Source organism: Podarcis vaucheri, assembly GCF_965113315.1.
Source record: "Podarcis vaucheri genome assembly, chromosome: 8".
Classification (NCBI taxonomy): Eukaryota; Metazoa; Chordata; class Lepidosauria; order Squamata; family Lacertidae; genus Podarcis; species Podarcis vaucheri.
In genome coordinates, this window is record NC_138766.1 from 52,716,164 (window position 1) to 52,735,519 (window position 19,356).

Consider the following 19,356-nt stretch of genomic DNA (forward strand, 5'->3'; position numbering starts at 1 on the left):
CCAACCTACCAGTTCAAAAGCAGTGCAATTAGATAAATAGGTACCCTGTGGTGGGAAGGTAAACAGCATTTCTGTGTGCTCTGGTTTCCGTCACCGTGTCCCGTTGCACCAGAAGCAGTTTAGTCATGCTGACCACATGACCTGGAAAGCTGTCTGCAGACAAACGCCAGCTCCCTTGGCCTGAAAAGAGAGATGAACATTGCAACCCCATAGTTGCCTTTCACTGGGCTTAACCATCCAGGGGTCCTTTGCCTTTACCATGGAGAAGTAGCTGATAAGAGTAGAAGATAATTTTGTGACATATGCTACTTAAACATACCAGATTGTTTTTACCACACCAATTATAGAAAATGTCTTTGGTTGCCATTCATTCCAGCAAGACACATTTGATTTCAACATTTGATGCAGATATTCATTATGTATACTGTTGCTGTTTGCACAATCTTTGGATGTACTATTGTGACACAACTGCTGCCTCCTGAATATATTCAGCCACTGCTGTTTGGGTGGCCTGTTTTAGCTCAGTGTAGTGATAGTTATTCACCAGAATCTGAAATCCAGCAAAGACTATGAATCTAGCACCACAAATTTAAAGCCAGATGCCCCCAAAGCAATTTGCAGTTCATCAACAGATGTCATGGACTGGTTGGATGCAGAGGAAATGGTGGGAGGAACCAGCTGGGGAACCCCCAAGGGAAGAAGGCTCAGAGCCCGGGGATTGGTGGTGGGACAATGATGAGTTGTCAGAGGAAGAAGACTGGGAGGAGGAGGTGTTGGAAGCTGAAGAGGTAACAAGGTTTGGTGGGAAAGGAGAATCTGTGACAGAGAGAAGTCCAAAAGCAGAAGCAAGAGAGTGGGATGAGGGTGGCCGAGAAGTAGATATTAGTTAGGCTGGCGAGGAAGCACGGGTGTCTCCCCCTCCTCTCCTACCTGGTCTCCAAGGACCCAGAGAGGCATGAAGCTGGAGGAGCAGAGACAGGCACAGAGATGCAGTCTCAGATTGCTTGGGAAAACCCTGGGAGAGGAGGGAACTTATGCAGGGAACTTATGGGGGCCTTCAGTCTCCATAACTGCCTAGAAGGGCAATACTTCATTAGGTCTGGCACTCCTTTGCAGATCCTGTTTTTTCGAATAAAGAGTTAACTTTACCTACTCCGTGTGATTTACTGCTGGCTCACTCCTGACAACAGATTGTAGAGGTCCAGGTTTTTGGTATTTGACATTGGGAGATTTCAAATCCATGACCTTAGTTACAAAACAAGTATGCTCATGCAAATTGGAACAATCTTTTTCTGACTCCTTCAATGAAAGACCACTTTTAAAACCCGAAATCATGTAAAGAGATGGCGAATGTATATAAATAAACCCAATGACCTATGGATTTTCCAAGAGGGGAATTGATTTCTTGCATGTATTTATTATTTCGTATTCAAAGCACTTTTATACCACTCTGAATTTTCCAGAAAATACCAAAGAGGTTCCCACACAGCATATTTCAACAGATCTTAGTAATAATATCACAGTAACCAAAGACAATAGGAACCAGTGCTAGCAGACTTTAGAAAGCTTAGGTAAATGGATACATTTAAATTTTATGGTGGAAACACTTCACCTGGGGTGCCAGCCTAATTTCAGTACAGAGAGCATTTCACCTGATGGGCACTGGAATGGAAAAGGCCCTTTTCTGGAAGAACGCCACAAAACTAACATTTGTTTGTGAGGCAGCAAGAGTATTCAAACATGCAAAATATAAAGTCTGGAGAGTTATATTTTAGGAACGGTTTTCATTTGCAATGAGTTGTCTAAGAGCAGGTTAAACAAGCATTTAATCCATGAATTCAGTCCTTGATGTAGGAAACTTCAGTTCTGGGTGTATGTACAATGCCGCCTATCACTGGAGATGAGCTTGGGTATCCTCTGACAATGATTCCTGGTTCCAGGGGTTGGGGAGTTAGGTATGATGACCCATGAGATCCTTTTGGCTTCCTGCTTTTTCTAGTTCTGTGACATTAATTATACACTACTGAGGATTTAGTCTTCTTACAGTCACACCACTTGACCTTGTTGTTGGCATCTGTCTGTCTCAAGAGACAATGGCGTGTGCCTCAAGGGGCTAAACTGAAATGCTGTGGTAGCAGCTCCAAAGTGGCCTCCCTGGGATGCAAGCCTGAGCAATGTGTGTGCATGCCCTGGGCTGCCCAGGCAACAAACTTGACCTGTTCCACAGATAAAAAGGTGTGTCTCTGAGTTCTGCATAGAGCAGCAAGCAGTCCAATATATATTTACCATCAAAGCTCATATGATCCAGTGGAAATTATGTTTTGCAGAGCTCTAAGGAAAAAATGCAAAAGGGTTCCTTTTGAAATATCTAGGGAAGAAAACGTGAGGTAAAGAGACAGTGCTTCCAATGCACAATTTACACAGCTAAAATGATATTTGGCACTGTGACCAAAATCACCTTTCTATGTAAATGTTGCATACCCTGCTTCTGCCACCTTAGCTACAAAAGAGATGTACAACTGTCAGCTTCAGGAATGGCATGAAACGTGTCCGCTCTCTGTTGAGCGACTTGGCAAACTTAGGCTGTCATTTTCACTTCATACATTTGAGCATGGGCATTTCATTTTAGGAGGAAGGAAGCTCTACTCCTAATTGTGAGAGAAACTCTCTGTAGGAAGGATGGAAATTGGATAATCAAATAAAATTGGCCTTTCAGCACTGAGGAGGTCAAATCTGAAACTTTTCTTGGAGGTTTGTATTCTCGTGGTTGATTGAAATGTGTGATGTTTCAGAAGGAAACGTCAGTTCCACTCTGCTATATGTTTATTTGTAGATGTACAGCAAAAAACAAAATGAAACAAACCCCATCACTGGCAGGTGTAAAAGCTAGCCATCAGAGAATATCAGCATGTCTGACAGCAAGTCCTGCAAGAAGTTAAAATGAAAGGAGAGGCTGCTGGTTGTTAGCTGTTGCAATGTTCCTCTGGGGCATCTAAAATGGGCTATAGTTTTGGTAGAACACAGTCCTAGCATCAGGAGCAGATGAGGACCTCTGCCAAGAGCAATCTGCTCCTCTGCTGACAGCTTGCCCTTGCTGGAAGCAAGAGACGGTGTCAGAGAGAAAAGAGGTGACCTGACCTACTTTTGGCTCTGGCCCCACCCATTGCCAGCAGGCAGACCCTGAAAGGAAGTGGCATCTTGGCAGAATTTTTTGCCCCCTTCCTCCTACATTACAGACTGAAATTTGATCAAGTTTGAGCTGAACCTCAAATCCCAGATCGCTTGTGAATGTACTGAAAAGCTCTAAAAAAGTGACAATTTCAAGTCTGTATCATGATTTTTCAAGGACAGTTTCACCTTTTACATATTTAGGCAGAACTGTTTAACGGCAATAATACCACAGAACTAGTCCCACATGTCCACAATCTTCCATGTTTGTTCATGTGATGGAAGTCTAAAGACAAGTTGCTCACTTCAAATATAGATATATGTGCAGGTCATGTTTGCAACCAGGTCTCATAGCATAGGGGACATCTGGCTTGACAGCAGTACATATAAAAAGGATCTAAGGGTCTCAGTAGATTACAAGCTTAATGTGAGTCAACAGAAGCATAGTGCTCAAATCAAGGGAAGTAATGGTACTGCTCTATTCTGCCTTGGTCTGACCCCACCTGGAATACTGTGTCCAGTTCTGGCCACAGCAGTTTAAGGAGTATATCAACAAGCTGGAACATGGACAGAGGAGGGTGACCCAGCTAATCAACAGTCTGAAAACAGCCTTACAAGGAATGGTTGAGGGAGCTGGGTCTATTTAACCTGGAAAAGAGGTGATATGATAGCCATATCCAAGTATCTAAAGGGATGATTTCTGCTGCTCCAGAGGGTGGTTCCCTAACCAATGGATTCAAACTACAAGAAAGGAGACTACCACTAAACACCAGAAATAACTTTTTGACAGGAAGAGCTGTTTGGCAGTGAAACGGAATACCTCAGAAGATGGTGGACTCACCTTCATTGGAGAATTTTAAATAGAGGTTGGATAGCCATCTGTCAGGAATACTTTAGCTGGGATTCCTAAACTGCAGGAGGTTGAACCAGTTGACCCTGGAGTCCCTTGCAATTTTACAGTTCTATAATTCTTGTTTGCCTAAAGCAAGCCACACTGTTGCATGCATTTGGCATCAAGGACAAAGAGGAAGGAAGATCAAGCCTCTTACCATGTGATTTTGATTCAGGTTCTGCTCAGTTCATTCATGCTGTCTTGTCATTTCCATGGATCAAAGATTGTTAGTCTTATTTCAGTATCTGTTCTATGCACAGCCTCTTGGTTAGCATCTCTCTGGCCTCAGATGCCCCAAATCACCACTCTTCCCCAGGTCTTGGACACTGGCCTCACTGCTTTCAATGAAATTGTGCTAAAGCCAGCCAGATGCTCAGCACCATCTTGCTTATTGTGATGCAACTGTGATGTCACAAGGTTTCATCTCCATAGCAACACTCCTGAAACTCAGGAGAAAGTTATGAGAAAGTTGATCAAGGCATAAAATGAAATTAGCCTTAGCTCTATCTTTCTTAGCTGCCTGTCAAGTCAAAAGTAATTTTAATTTTAAAATGAAGTCTTGCCAAACCTGTCATTTGAAAATCAACATTTTGCTATCTGATGTCAAGTTTTGAAGCCAAAATCCGATTGTGTCTTTAAACTTGAAATGTGATGGAATCTGATTGAATGTTTCTTTGAACCAGCTCAACAGAGCAAGGCCAAGAGCACATGTCATGTAAGTTAATACTGGTTTTTGCTCTGAAACTCTAATATAGATGATTAGTATGAATACTGAAAGTGGTACCACAACCCTGTGATTTTAAAAAAGAGAGGCCACCTTCCTCTGCAGCTGAGAATATTTCTTTTTCTTCCTGTTTGCCAAGTAGTATACAGTTTAGGTCAGCTTTTGTAAGATAGATTTCCTTTAGATGTGCAAAGATGTGCAAAATTACTATTTTATTTTATTGGGTTTTATAAACAAGAATATTTTATTGTGCTATTTTTGTGATATACAAATGACATGAGAAAACTTGGTATACTTATCTGCAAATTTGGGTCTTTGAGAACCTGTCACCCCACATTTACAGGAGAAGAGGAACGGGAGAGAATCTTGCTTAAATTCTCTACTTCTGCATTTGCCTTTGCTCTAGATTTATTTGCACTTACAGTTCTTTCAGTAGCTTTCTTTTTCATAGATTACCCCCTAGCAAGCCAATTTTTGGTGGACTAGTTTGGCTCATTCTGTTTACCAGAACTGCCATCTTTAGATAAAATAATACCCAGAAACTCCAGTAATTCAGTTACGCATATAATCATTGCTTATGTTGCATTGTGTGAATCATTTTCATTAAGCTAATCCTATTCTTTGGAAAGGATTTGCTTTGCTTTGAGTGTTTCAATAGTCTGTCTGTCTCTGCTTATATTCAAGTTATACACTGTAAATATGTTCAAATATTCCAGTCCACTGGAAGTCTTCTGAGACTCTTCCATTCAAAGGAAACCTGAGTAAATGCTACACCTCTAAAACCTTTCACTGCTTGGGAAAGGTTCTTTTGTTGGCATGTGTCTATCTCAAGAAACTGGAGTGCGCCTCCGGGGGCGAAGTCAAACCACTGGAGAATCACAGCACTTGCTGTGTCTGCAGAGGCCAGCAACTTATAGCTGCCGCCTCCCACATTGTTTTTGCTGCATTAGTAGCACTGAAGTGACCTCTCTGGGGCACAAGCCTGGGCAGCATGTATGAAAATCCTGGGCTACCCAGACCAGAAGACCTCCCCCACCTCCCCCAGCTTTGCTGATGTGATCCAAAAGAGAGCAGAGCAATATATTTGGCACCACCTTGGCTGCAGGAGTTGCTGGAAGGAGGCGTACAAGATGCCATCTAACCATCTCAGGGGCTCCGCTTTGGCTTTGTGTAAAGTTTGCTCCTTAGTCATATCTTCTCCCAAAGTTGTCCCACAAGGCAGCAGGTATGCATTTTTTCCTCAAGATTTATTCCTGAAGCCTTTTTCACAAATGAATTTAGCTGCAAGGCAGTGGAGGTTTAGGATCAATATTCCTTCTCCTTCCCAGGTTGATGAGCCCCATCTGCCCCTCATTTCCCTCTACAGCTTGTGCTTCTTGAGCCTTGGGCCCACTATTTGCCTCATCTGCTCAATCTGCCAGAGCCTGTCTTTGCATGTAGGAGAAGTCCCAAACACACTGAAGGCTTGAGACCCATTGGCCACCCTCACCTGGTTTTAGTCCACCAGTCAAAGCCGTTTCCTGAGTGTGGCCACTGATGCATGCTGACAACTTCTAGGAGCCACAGGTGAGAGCTCAGTGCAGGGTGGGGGTGGACTAGGTACCTTATCTAGTCTAGCATCCTGTTCACACAGTGGCCAGCCAGATAACATGAATGTAATAGTACTTTCCTTACTTGTATTCCTTGGAAACTGGCATTCAGAGACACACCACCTCCGACAATTGAGGGCGTGCATAGCCATCATCACTGGCAGCAATTGACAGCCTTGTCCTCCATGTCTATGAGAATCCTGGATATGAGAAGCAGTGTTGAAAGATTAAGAAAGAACATTCAGATAGTCACATAACTCCTGTCACTGTTAAAACCTAGTGTCATGGTACTTGAGACAATTCAGGCCTACCCACACACCTGTCACTCAATGAAATGTTTTTGAGTGACTGTCCACATTTGCCAAGGGGAAATGTCATACTGGCAGCAGATTCCAGAGTAGGCACCACATAATCAGTTTATTAACACTGTGCAGAAAGTGGGTTTCCTGGAGTCTCATGACAGAATTAAGAGAGGCATGCATGCCTTTTTATTTATGCCAGGTGGCTTTCAGACATACACATAGCATAACTTGCTCATCCTTCTCAAAGTCTGCAACTGAAAGGGGGATGAACAGCTTCCACCACCAGAAAGATAAAAAGGAAAGCATCTGGTGGGGTGATTTATTTGCTTCCACTAGGTCTCTGACCGGGACATGGGGAAAGAAAGATACCCAAAACTGGCTGGAGGAACCAAGAGTTAGAGATTCTTCATCATGAAGTAAACAACATCTGACCCAGCCCTTAAGACCCTTTATGCATTTGAAGGGGTTCTACATGATCAAGCGAGAGTGGGATTATGCCACTGGCCGCACCTTTTAGAGTCACATTGATTGGCCCCTCCAGTGATGTCCAAATATTAGACATGAATGTCTGTATTTGGGGTCTGTGGGGAGCTATACACATAGATTTCTAGGATTCTTTCACTGCAGACGTCCATGCTTAATTCATTAGTGCCGAAGGTGGAGCTACACAATATTGAGAGCAGGACAGGCATTGCAGCACCACTGCCTCTTAATCATGTGGAGAGCATTGGTCTTTGTAGAATTTTAAAAAATCTTCCTTCCATTCATTTTTCCCCTTGGCAAAGGCAGAAGAAGCCAGTCTGTTTCTCCCAAAACTTTTCCTTCACATGCCTCTTCAGTTTTTACCTTCTCTTGCCACTAACAAGTCTCTCCACCTCATTAAGTGCCTCTGGGTGGGACTTAATTGGTCACCTAGGGTACAGGACCCCAGGCTGTCACCAGTTAAGAATTTTTAAGCTACAGGTACACCACATATGCCAGGAGCTGCTGAAAAGACATTGGTTACACAGAACTAATCATGTAGAACTTCACAAAATGGTGCTTTACTTGATTTCAGAAGGCAGTGGAATAACTGGCCAGAGATTTCTTACAGTATAATTGGCATATGACTGACCTTTGGAAATGCACAGAACATAACTTTAAATAAACATCTAGAAGTATCCAATGAAAGTATAATAGAACAAAGATTGTTCCAGCCAGTCAGACATTACACACACACACACACACACACACACACACACACACACACACACACGAGATTGCAGAGAGCCAGAATTTCTGTCTTTGCATTTGTCTTCACTGCACAGTAGATTCCTGTGCCTGGACTAACTTTCTCAGGAAGGCAGTATGAGGAACAGAAGCAAGAACTCAGATGTGAAATTGCTGATCTGCTTCTTGGGAAACAGAAATTTAGTCCTCCTGTTTTGATTCATTGAAGGCTGAAAAAAAGGCATGAGAGTTTTTTATATAGAATTGCTAGAGAGAAAGCAGAGGAGGAGAATCATTTCTGTTTGCTTAGGTATGGGTATCAGAAATTATTTCAAAAAGCAGAAGACAGCAACTGAGACCTGGACACATTCTGGAGATACTGCTTCATCAGACATTGTGTAAGTAGCACCTAATGTGTCTGCCTCACAAAAAACACAAAAATGTCCAGAGTCAGGGCATAAGAACACCTTAACTGAAATTGCTGAGGCAGTTACAGGGACAGTACAACTTGGATGACAGGAAAAGCTGGATATAGAGAACTACATTATCAAGAGCAAATACTCTTATCAGTGTGTTAAAATTTGAGGGGCTGGCACAATACTGGACCTACACAGAAAGTTATGATTTCAGGCACAATAGTATGGGTCCAAGAGCATTTCACCATGCACTACTTATAAAATATTTTCCTTGGCTAACATGCTGTGGTGTTTTGGAAAGACCAGTACGTCATTATTGCACTTCGTTTCTGCAGCCAGTGGTTTGAGGGGCACAGGGCACACACATTACCAAAGTCTGCACCAAGCACAAAGACTTCTATGAAAGTGCAAGATAGCACTCACAAAGTAGATGGCATAATGGGTCACATGACAATACAGAACATGTCCATTGTACAGCAAGCACAAGAGAGGAAAATAAACAGAAGCTGTACTCTATAATATCAAACATTGTGTACTGTGAGTTGCACGTCCTTGCTCTTCATTGTAAGATTGCTACTGCAGATAAAAAAGATAGACGTTTTATAGTTGCATGTCGAGGCAAGGTATTAATTTTTAAAAACTGAAACTGGAGTAGAACATTCTAAGTACTTTAATACCACATAGGGACATTCATCAAATCAAGCTCCCCCACCCCACCCCCCATTGCATCTGCAGATTGGAGAAAAAACATCAGCTGCCCAATTTCTTCTTGTCACAAAGCTGCTAAAGGCACGTACAGGAGCAGTTGACAACACTACTGCAGAAATGGGTAGAGACAAAATTTGATTAGATTTGCTATTCTTCATTGAAGGGCATGGCACCATTTTATGTAAACCATTGTATTCTGAATTATAAAAAAGCACACTATTTCCAAGCTGATACACATACCTTTATTATCTTCTGATACTGTAAAGAGAAAATAATATGATGTCAACAATAATGCAAGGGGTAAGCTGTACGCACAGGGGAAGATCTGCATTAGCCTCAGTGCTCCCCTTTGCCTCTTGTTAGAAGATAAGAGCCCTAGTGGAGGAAGCCAAAGCCTCATCTTGCCCAGCATCCTTTTCTCCCAGTGTCTAGTCAGATACCTATGGGAAGCTGGCAAATAGAACCTGAGCACAACAGCACTTGTCCTCCCTCCATAGCACTCTTTTTTTATACACTGGTAACTTAGAGGCATAAGCACTTTGCAGGCCAGTCACCTGGAGAAGAAAGTGGGCTTCTTGTTGCAAACAATGGTTAGTGCAGACATGGCAGAAGGCAAGCTTGAGACAGAAGAGGTTCTCATTGAGCCTTATGCTCATATGTCTCTGGTGTGTGTAGCTCATCCCAAAGCATAGAATTGCTTCCTACTGATTTTCTATTCTTGGTTATGTGGCTGAGTTAGAGAATGTAACTTGACTGCTGCAAATGTAGAATAGGAGACAATATATAGTGGTACCTCGGGTTAAGTACTTAATTCGTTCCAGAGGTCTGTTCTTAACCTGAAACTGTTCTTAACCAAAAGCACCACTTTAGCTAATGGGGCCTCCCACTGCTGCCACGCCGCCGGAGCACGATTTCTGTTCTCATCCTGAAGCAAAGTTCTTAACCTGAAGCACTATTTCTGGGTTAGCGGAGTCTGTAACCTGAAGCGTATGTAACCTGAAGCGTATGTAACCCGAGGTACCACTGTATTTTACATAAGGAGGCCAAATAATGTGGATTTATCATTTGTGATGCAGCTACCAGTGGCAGTGTGCTTTTTGATAAGTTAGTTTACCTTTCCAATTTATGATAATGTTCTGCTCACGATTGGCAGAGGCCTTCCTTTGCTCACCAGATGTACTCACCGATCCGCTCTTTCTCAGGGCCTTGTGTTTGCAAGTGGTCACTGTTGCAGGGGTCTGGAGAGAATTGTGCTGCTGTATGTTTCTGGACTGGGATGCAGGTGTCGCCGTGGTCTAAACCACAGAGCCTAGGGCTTGCCGATCAGAAGGTCAGTGGTTCAAATCCCCGTGACGGGGTGAGCTCCCATTGCTCAGTCCCTGCTCCTGCCAACCTAGCAGTTCGAAAGCACAAAGTGCAAGTAGATAAATAGATACCGCTCCGGTGGGAAGGTAAACGCCGTTTCCGTGTGCTGCTCTGGTTCATCAGAAGCGGCTTTGTCATGCTGGCCACATGACCTGGAAAAACTGTCTGCGGACAAACGTCGGCTCCTTCGACCAGTAAAGCGAGATGAATGCCACAACCCCAGAGTTGTCCGCAACTGGACTTAACTGTCAGGGGTCCTTTACATTTACCTATATTTGTAGACAAAGCTCAGGAAAGTTTCAGCTTACCGCGAATGGCCAAAATATTGCTGCATCCCTAACGTGGTAAAGGAACAGCCAGCAGGGACCAGGATGCTGGGAGTGTGTTATAAATGCATATTGCAGCAAAGCTCCTTACACCACGCTCTTGGCATATAGAAGGCCAGATTGAGTGGTCTTGACCTCAGCTAAAATGTAGACAAGATTGGCTGCAAGATTTATGCCAAACATGCCTCTAAATAGTACTTAACTAACCACTTTATCCACTCAGACACATATTTCTTTAGCGATTTTCTCCAACTTCTCGTCTAAATTGGATTTTAAACTGCAGCTTCCTGTTTTAGAAGACAACAGTGTTCAGAAAATATTAACCTTTCAGTATGCTAAAACATTGTTGCACAGGCCTGTATTGAAACACAGATGTTTGTTTATTTACCCAAACAAAAACAGAGGAATTTTTCCCAGCCCTCTTTTTTAAAAAATTTCATTTAAATTTGTGAACTCAAAGTCCACAACTTAAAAGAAAGATTTGTGTATTTAGATATCTCCAAAACACTCATTTCAATAGGCTTTTTCACATTGATATTCACCAACAGTATCACAAAAGTTGTTTTTTTAAAACATAACTGTAAGCAACAGTAATTCTAGAAACACTAAAGGGAAAAAAGCATAGCAATGTCCACAGTTACAAGAAAAAGTGCACATTACTTTGTCACAATCACAGTCATTACTTGAAAAACTATATGTAACAAGTAGATAGAAAATATCACTGATGCCTTAAACTCATTGTCAAAAACCAAATTACATAAAAATTGTACACAAAATAAGGCAAATTCAGGAATGCACAAGGAACTTGTTATTTAACAAAAACTAAACATCAGAACAGATATTACAATAAGCAAGAACTAAAATACTTCTCTCTAAATACATAAAAAATAAGCTTTCCTTAGCGCACAACAAAAACACAATTGATGTGTATTTGACATCATAAAATAAGAAATTAGGGGTTGGGGAAATCAGGAGAAGGGGACTTTGCTTAAGTGGCAGCTGCATCCTTTACAATTTTTGTACAGTTTTTAGTTCAGTGTTAACATTATAAAATCACATCAGAAGTGTCAATGGCCCTTTTCAGTTATGTATTCATTTAAAAAGAAATAAAGAAATAAATACACACAAGAGTGCAAATTTTCCGATTGTCACTTGCAACCTCTTCACATTCAATCATCTACATCCATTCACTACTAGAAGGACTTGTACAAGACAGCAGCAGCAGCAATCCTGGAGTTAAGTGAGCTAGCTTGTAGGAAACCACTTTTAAAAAAGAAATTTTTTAAAAATGATATGTCTTTTTAAAAACAACCATCACATCTTTATTAATTGCTAATAAAGCTGCAACTCATTATGAAATGGAGGCAAAAATGGTTTAAGTTCAGGAAATGTCTACTTCCTTTGGAAGTCACTCCAGAGATATTTACGTATATTGGGATCCACCAGGGAATGGGCTGCCCAGCACAAAAAGGTACTCGCTGTGGAACAGATGTGGATTGGAGCGGGGGACAGAGATTTCAGAGAAGAGGACTTAACAATAACTCCTCAAAACATTATTTGAAAAATCAGTGAAAAATTTACCAAAGTAAAAATGATCAATTTAGAATGAGAACCTACATTTTTGTCTTGTTTTTTTTCTATAAAAATTACATTTTCTTTAAAATACAAGATCCTTTTCATTGCAATTGCATCCTGTTAACAACAGGGCATTTGGCAACATTTTGCCATATAATGCAGCTTTGAGTCCACTGAGTCAATAGCACATTCCACTAATATTGCACTTGGATTTTGGACCAATTTTGAACCCCCAGCATCTTCTACTTCCATCCGTGTTAGAACGAGTTTAGCATTTCTAGCCACTTTTTGCTGTTGATGCTGATACACAAAAACAAACAAACATAAAGCAATAGGCTGGATATATTAAAAATACCTCAGAGATATCAGAGGTCCAAGTTCACTTGAAGAACCCTAACACACCAAGAACATCAAGAACAATGTGGCATTATGGTAATCAACTCGTCAACAAGACTGTGCAGTAATTGAAAGATCTGCTCTGGGAGATCAAAATGTCATTAGTGGAAATTCTGTGATAAACCTAGGTCAGCAGGATGCTGATGTCTCAGTTCTGCTGCAAAATAAGGTTTTCCAGTTCATCTGCAGAACGCAATAAAAATGCAGCTGATTCTCGGTATCCCGCAACCAGTTGCCGTACTGCATTAATTTCAGTTGGACTCAGCTGAGGTCTGGAGCTGCTACTGCTGGAAGATCCAGAAGTGGTTGCTAACTGTCTTTTCATACTGAGATCAGTTGGACCTGCAATTGACAAATGGAAGCTGGTGAAACATCAGGCGATCCTAATCGTGACTTGCTAGACACATCTCAGTAAGAGACCAAATGTACAAGCAAAAGGGGACAAACATGGCTTATGGTGCAGTTGTGTACATGCGTGCTAAGAGACAATTTGACAAAGGACTGAAGGTTAAAATTAGTGACTGCTTGATTGGCGCATTTATTGTGCTAACTTATTCCATAATAAATTTGTTAGTCTTAAAGGTCCATCAAGACTTTGCTCATTTTGTTGCAGTGGACTAGCATGGCTACTCCTCTGTAAATGGCAATTGGTGACTTGTTTCATTAGTTCATATATTACTTTATTTAGCTTTTACCAACCTTACCATTACAATTCTGTTATCAAAGTGATGATGCTAATGTGGTTGTGTACAAAACGGTCTTCTAGTTCCAGAAGTCTCAATGTTTAAACCATAAATAGATGGCAACAAAGCAAACGTGCATGTATGCAAGGGGGGGTTCTTGTCTGGAGGGGGTATCATCATACCCAAGAACAAACTTAAGTAATGCACCCCTCATCATTGCTACTGCTCTTACTGTTTACATAGCACCAAAGTAAATGGCAGTGTATAGACAGACACTTGCTCCGATCCACCCTTAGCCCACACTCATCCACTGTATTCTGAGCCAGAGGGCGTATGGTGCCACATTTATAAAGGCAATGGGGTCTCAGCCTGACCAGTGCCTATACAGATGAATGCCTGGAAACCCTATGTAAACTATTTAGAGCTTTCCATAGGCACAGTGGGATATGATGTGAATCATCATAATAACAAAGGCAATGTCAAATAGATAGCATCCAGAGGATTGGTACAGGGTCCCCAGTTTCATCAAGCAGTAAATTTCTGGGCCACCTCAGGGAATGCATAGTTTCCTGGAGTCTTACAAAATAGCCCCACGTGGCTTCCAGTATAGCTGCCTGTGATTTGAGAATGTAAAGCAGTTTTTATTTTTGCATGGTTTGCATTTATTGTTTTTTATTTTAAAAATACTCCCCTCTCAAATGCAAGTTTTGACACAAAAGTAGAAATATGGGCCACCTGCAAAATCTAGGGAGTCTTCCTACCCTTCGGTGCAAATTTTGAGGGTGCACGCACAGACAGAATTGGATACAATTTGTCTCTGCCTTACTTTATTGGTGTTTGTGTGTGTCTTTGTGGTTGCTGGCCTTGAGATCATTTAAGTCAACAATGATGACGCATGCTCTCAATGCCACTTGAATTTATTTCCCCTTGCTATTTGGTACATGTGTATGGGTGTGCAGGCAGAAAACTTTGTTGTAGCTGGCGGCATGGGGTAAAAAATCTGTAGCTCTATCAGCTCCAAAAGTCACCAGCTGCCAGTGTTTGTTGCACATTTTTGTGAGTCAGCATTGCTTGCTCTCTCATGCGTACAGAAGTACAGTTTCTTCTAGAGCAGCAAATTAAACCTGATGTTAAAAAATCTTCCCTGTCACATAATTTCCAATGCTCACTGGATATCATTTCTCTAGCCATCAGTGAGGTGACTCAGTCAGTCATTTATTTTGTAACTTGTAACTGACTATGGTTTATGGATTCATTTAAGTTGCATAGACATCACATATTTTTGGAAGCTAAGTAGTTCTTGTTTTAACTAAATCATTCAAAATGCTACAAGCACTGCGAATCTCCTCCAAGAGCTAGACGTTCATTTATCATATTAGCTGCTGAGTAAATCTGACATTAAATACACTGCTGGACAAATGACTTGCAAGATTTAACATGAGGTAGTTATTGCCTCATAAATTACTCATTGGCAGCATCAATTACTTAGAATTCTAAAATGCAGGTCAGATATATGATACGGCAGCTTATTTCACTGATCAAAGCACTGATGGCTCATGAGTAGCAAAGCCATATGTGAGTTATTTCTGCAATAACCCACCTCAGCTCCTAGAATGGGACACCCAGTTGGATACTTAATAGTCTGTTGGAGACAATAGGCCCTGGTAAATCCAACCATTACCTTTAAGTTGATCATTAATATTATAGACAATAATTTATAACAGCAATATATAATTCTAAAAAGTGCAAGGCTGTCTAGACACTGTGATAAGATGTAAAATAACTTTTTGGTTCTGGGAATTAACTGTGGCCAGGATCCAAAGAACCATGAAACTAGATTCATAAACTAGGGTCCATTTACACCTTTCTTTAAAACAAGGGGGGAAAGCAGACCCCTATTTGTTGCATGGAATACTGTTTCTGAAACGGAGAAGTCTTTCTGAAACAGTCTATGAGCAGGGGCTCAGCTTGGAAAGGGAAGAATATTAAAAGGTTTTGTATCCAGAAGCCCCTTGCAGAAGCGTAAGTAAATATTTGTTTAAAAATTTTTGGGCTGTGATACAGTTTGGGAGATGAAGGCGCCACCTTGTTATTGAAAAAGGTGCATGTTGCTTATGTGTTCTACTTTCAGCTGAAAATGTTAGACAAGCAGGTGTTTTGGTTCACCTCCTGTCAGATGCTTTCAGGATGCTTTGGGAATCGCAACCACCACCTTTCACTGTGTCTATGGAGAAGAATACAGGAAGATTCCACTCACTGCATTGCTGTTAATATCTTTGCAGGCCTGGCCAGGCTAGGAAGAACCGTAATAAAACTGGCACATTTCTTCCTCTTCTCAGCAGGGGCTGGGTTAAGCAGCTCCTACCACGCCTCCACTTAAAACAACAGTGTTCTGAGCTGCTTTTCATTAAAATTTGCGTAGTATGTATACTTTGTGTTTTCTTTTTAATCAGTTTCTCAATGGATTAATTATAGTCAGTAAAGCTGAAAAAATGATTTTTAAACTCTGTGCTTTTATTTTATTTTATTTTGAAATCAGCGTAATTATGGTACCTATAGTTTAAGAATACTAACAGTTACAGTATCCATTATCAAATTACACTGCCACTCATTTGTAATCCTTAGAGATGAAATTTTATTAATAAGTGTTGCCTTAGTGTTATAGTTGTTTTTACCAGTTGAAACAATGGTCTAATACATTTGTCTTTCTCCATTGGCACTGCAGTGCTAAGCATAATTGATGGGAAGGAAGTTCCATTAAACTAACTGCTCACTTCTGAATAAACATGTATGAGGATCAGGATGAAATACAGCAGTCATTCCAATAAGTTGCTGCTTCAACTATTAGGCCTGAGAGACCAGGGTTCAATTTCCTATTCAGCTATGAAGCTCACTGTCTGACCTCAGGCAAGTAACTCTTGGACTAACCTATTTCATAGGGTTGTTGTGGGGATTAAATGAGGAGAGGAAGAACCAGGTATGCTACATTTGAGCTCCTTGGAGAAAAAGGTGGGCTATAATGCAAATAACAACCACCACAAGGGGATTATAATCACTTAGATTTGATCCTGCGCCAATCAGGCCTACGTCTTCATGATGCTCTCTGTGTGTGAAGTATTAATGAAAGCATACAAACAAGCCCTTTAAGGTGACTGTTCTCCATAAGTGGAACTCCCTGTTCCATGTGTTCCGAAAGAATCGAAACATCTTCTGGGAGCAATGCTTATCATTTTCAATTTGATGTGAGTGAGCAGTACTCTCCATCCTGTATTATATAGAGATAGGTTTTTTTCTCTCAGACAAGGAATGGCTGGTTAAAATCATCTGAAGTAATTTGTGCCCATTAAGACTGTATTAGCACAGGAGTACTTAAGTCCACAGATATGGAATATATTGGATAATTTATAGTCTGTAACAAAAACATGCAATGTTTTTCATCTTAAACACTGCCAGGATTGGGCGGGGGGGGAGGGGAGATTCATGCATGCAAATATAAATGCAGAAATCTGGTAAAAAATAAATAAAACTCACCGCTGGTAGAAGCATCACTGAGATTTAGCAAACCTCCTCCTAACCCTCTGTAACTATGGTAACTGTAGGTCCCATTTCCATTTATGTACAACACCTCCTGTGTGCTGGAAACAGCTGATGTTGAGTAAGTGACCTGGGTTGGTTCCTGTTTATATGGTTTGTCAGCTGGAGCAGTCTCATCCTGCAAGAACAATGGTTCAGCGGACAGTGTCAAATCACTGCTGCATTTTTCTCCTTGAATGAAGAAGACATTATATTGTTATTCAATAGACTTTCCTTGCACTACTTTGAAAACAGGTTAAAGGAAATGTGAAACAAGCACATACAAGTTTTTTAATTGACACTTTTATCTGTCGGAAAGAAAACATGAGAACTCTGGCAGGTTATAGATGTCTTGTAGCAGAAATTGTCATTTACGGGTGTAGCTACAGTATAGTCAGCTCTATTCAGCCTATCAATGCCCACAATCTTTGCTCTAAAAAGCAACATTGGAGAATCTCTGGCTTGTGGGCCTAATGGAACCCAGCAGCATTCCTAATTTGGCCTGCAAGGCTGTTTTACATAAACCCCACCTGCCTGCCCTGAACCTGATAAGTCATATGATATGGCTCTATGTTGAAAGTGGGCTTTGCAGACATTGACCAGTGACACTTGCAAAGTCCTGTACCCTTGCCCATGTGGTTTGATTTCAAACTGAACAGGCAAAGGAAGGTTTGCAGGCATCACCAATCAGCTGATTGTTGGTGCCTGCAAAGCACTGTGCATTTGTCCATGCAAACTGATTTTAAAACCACATAGGCAAAGGAAAATTCACCTGGTGATGTCAGGTGGCTGACATGGGGTAGAGTCACCCCTGCCCCCCACCCCATTAAATTGGCCTGTAGGAATAATTCTGGGGAGGTCAGAATTCAGCCCACCAATCCAGTTCCCCACTCCTATGTTTTGTGTCATGGGAAACTCAGCTCTAAATGCAGATATAAGTGGCAGGCAAAGAAAATATATATAGTATATTATTTTTTGCTGGAAGAATCAATTGAGATTCTTTCAAAAAGCAAAAATTACTTTGGCAGCTAGAAAGTTCATCCCCACGGGTGCTAGGAAGTGGCAAAAAATAACGGTAGGAAAGTCATCATAGAATCATGGGTCTGTAAGGAACATGAAATGATCTGGCCCTCATGCCCTGTGACACACCAATTTGCTATCAGGGTTCATTGAATTTGTGAAGAGACTATGTGGGCTGGATCACACCTCCTTGCCCCCCACAATCAGCTGTATGTTTTCTGTGCCTGACGAAGGGCAAGAATTCCCATCTCACTAAGGGCAATTCTCTGAATTCTCCTACTCCGTCTTCCACGTGTTCATTGAATGTGGAAAGGCTCTTTCTAACGCCCGTAGAGATGGACCTCATGGTTCCGTATGTTATAAACATAAAGCTGGAGTGTATAAAATCCACCATGTCTTGAAAGCTTTACACTTTAAGACTTCTTAAGGAGCGTATCTTCCTGTATAAACCCACTCACCAGTTGGTCTTGTTAGCAGGCCTTACTGTCTGTGACATCTTGGAGGCAGTTTTGGACAGTAGTAGCTCAAAATTGGGCTCTTTCAACAACTACCCTATATTTTTCTCTTCCCTAAGGAGGTGGGTAACCAACCTCTGATGGTTTTTTGAAAGTGGAGTAAAGGCTTCTGACAAGTTTTGGTAAACAATAATGCCATCAGTATTGTTTTCTATGGTGGGTTATAGTCTGATATTGTTGCATTACAGTTGCATTCCATTGGCAGGTAACCTTGTTGGTGGTGCCACTACTGGGGGCTGCCTGGTTGGCACTGTCCTGTGACAGGGCCTTTTCAGTGGTGTCTCCCTAGTTGTATAATGCCCTCCCTAGTGAGGTGCACCTGTCTCAATCATTATTAGCTTTCAGGAGGATTTAGAAAGCATTCCTGTTTACCCAGATATTTGGTTGCTGAAGTATTGTTTTTGGCAACTCTGAGATCACTGCATGTGCTAAATTACACAGTAGTAATAATATGCTCCCTTTTTCATATTTTGACAGTAATCAGCAAACAATGCAACTTACATAAGTATTATTTTTATTCAGATTTGGGTTCCCTGTAAGGGGAAGGCTGGTGCCATCTGTTTCTGCTTCCTGAACTAAGACTATGCAGGCAGCACATACCAACTATCATTGCCATCATTCAAATTTCTCTTCATACATATATGCATATTTTTACTTTGTTAAAAGGAACTGTTTCCTCCCTCATGAAAACAGCATAACACCACACAAGAGAACAGCTCCTAATGGCATAACAGCTACCCTGATTTCCAGATGTGACCTGAGGCTTTTTTTGAATTTACAGTTTGATATTTTTAATACACAGGGATGCGAATCTATTATCTCCATAGCAAAATTCCAATAAGCTTACAACGACACCATCCTTTGTAAGTTCACCATTCTGACTGTCAGCTGATCA

General features: G+C 41.3%; 1 protein-coding gene and 1 long non-coding RNA gene across 5 annotated transcripts in view; one reads left to right on the forward strand and one right to left on the reverse strand.

Moving 5' to 3' along the window:
- Positions 1–4,512: 4,512 nt before the first annotated feature.
- LOC309539072 lies at positions 4,513–9,172 on the forward strand. Its single transcript, XR_014222661.1, has 4 exons — positions 4,513–4,775; positions 6,151–6,350; positions 8,195–8,282; positions 9,036–9,172. It is a non-coding gene; the product is annotated as an uncharacterized lncRNA (long non-coding RNA).
- Positions 9,173–11,060: 1,888 nt separating this feature from the next.
- Positions 11,061–19,356, reverse strand: part of NOL4 (nucleolar protein 4) — a 110,151-nt gene continuing 101,855 nt past the window's right edge. For all 4 annotated transcript variants that reach the window (XM_082234819.1, XM_082234818.1, XM_082234821.1 and 1 more), the window contains 2 exons: positions 16,885–17,065; positions 11,061–13,012 (listed from right to left, as the gene is read on the reverse strand). In XM_082234819.1, coding sequence (XP_082090945.1) covers positions 12,819–13,012; positions 16,885–17,065 — 375 coding nt within the window. In that variant the 3' untranslated portion in view covers positions 11,061–12,818. The remainder of the gene's footprint in view (positions 13,013–16,884; positions 17,066–19,356) is intronic.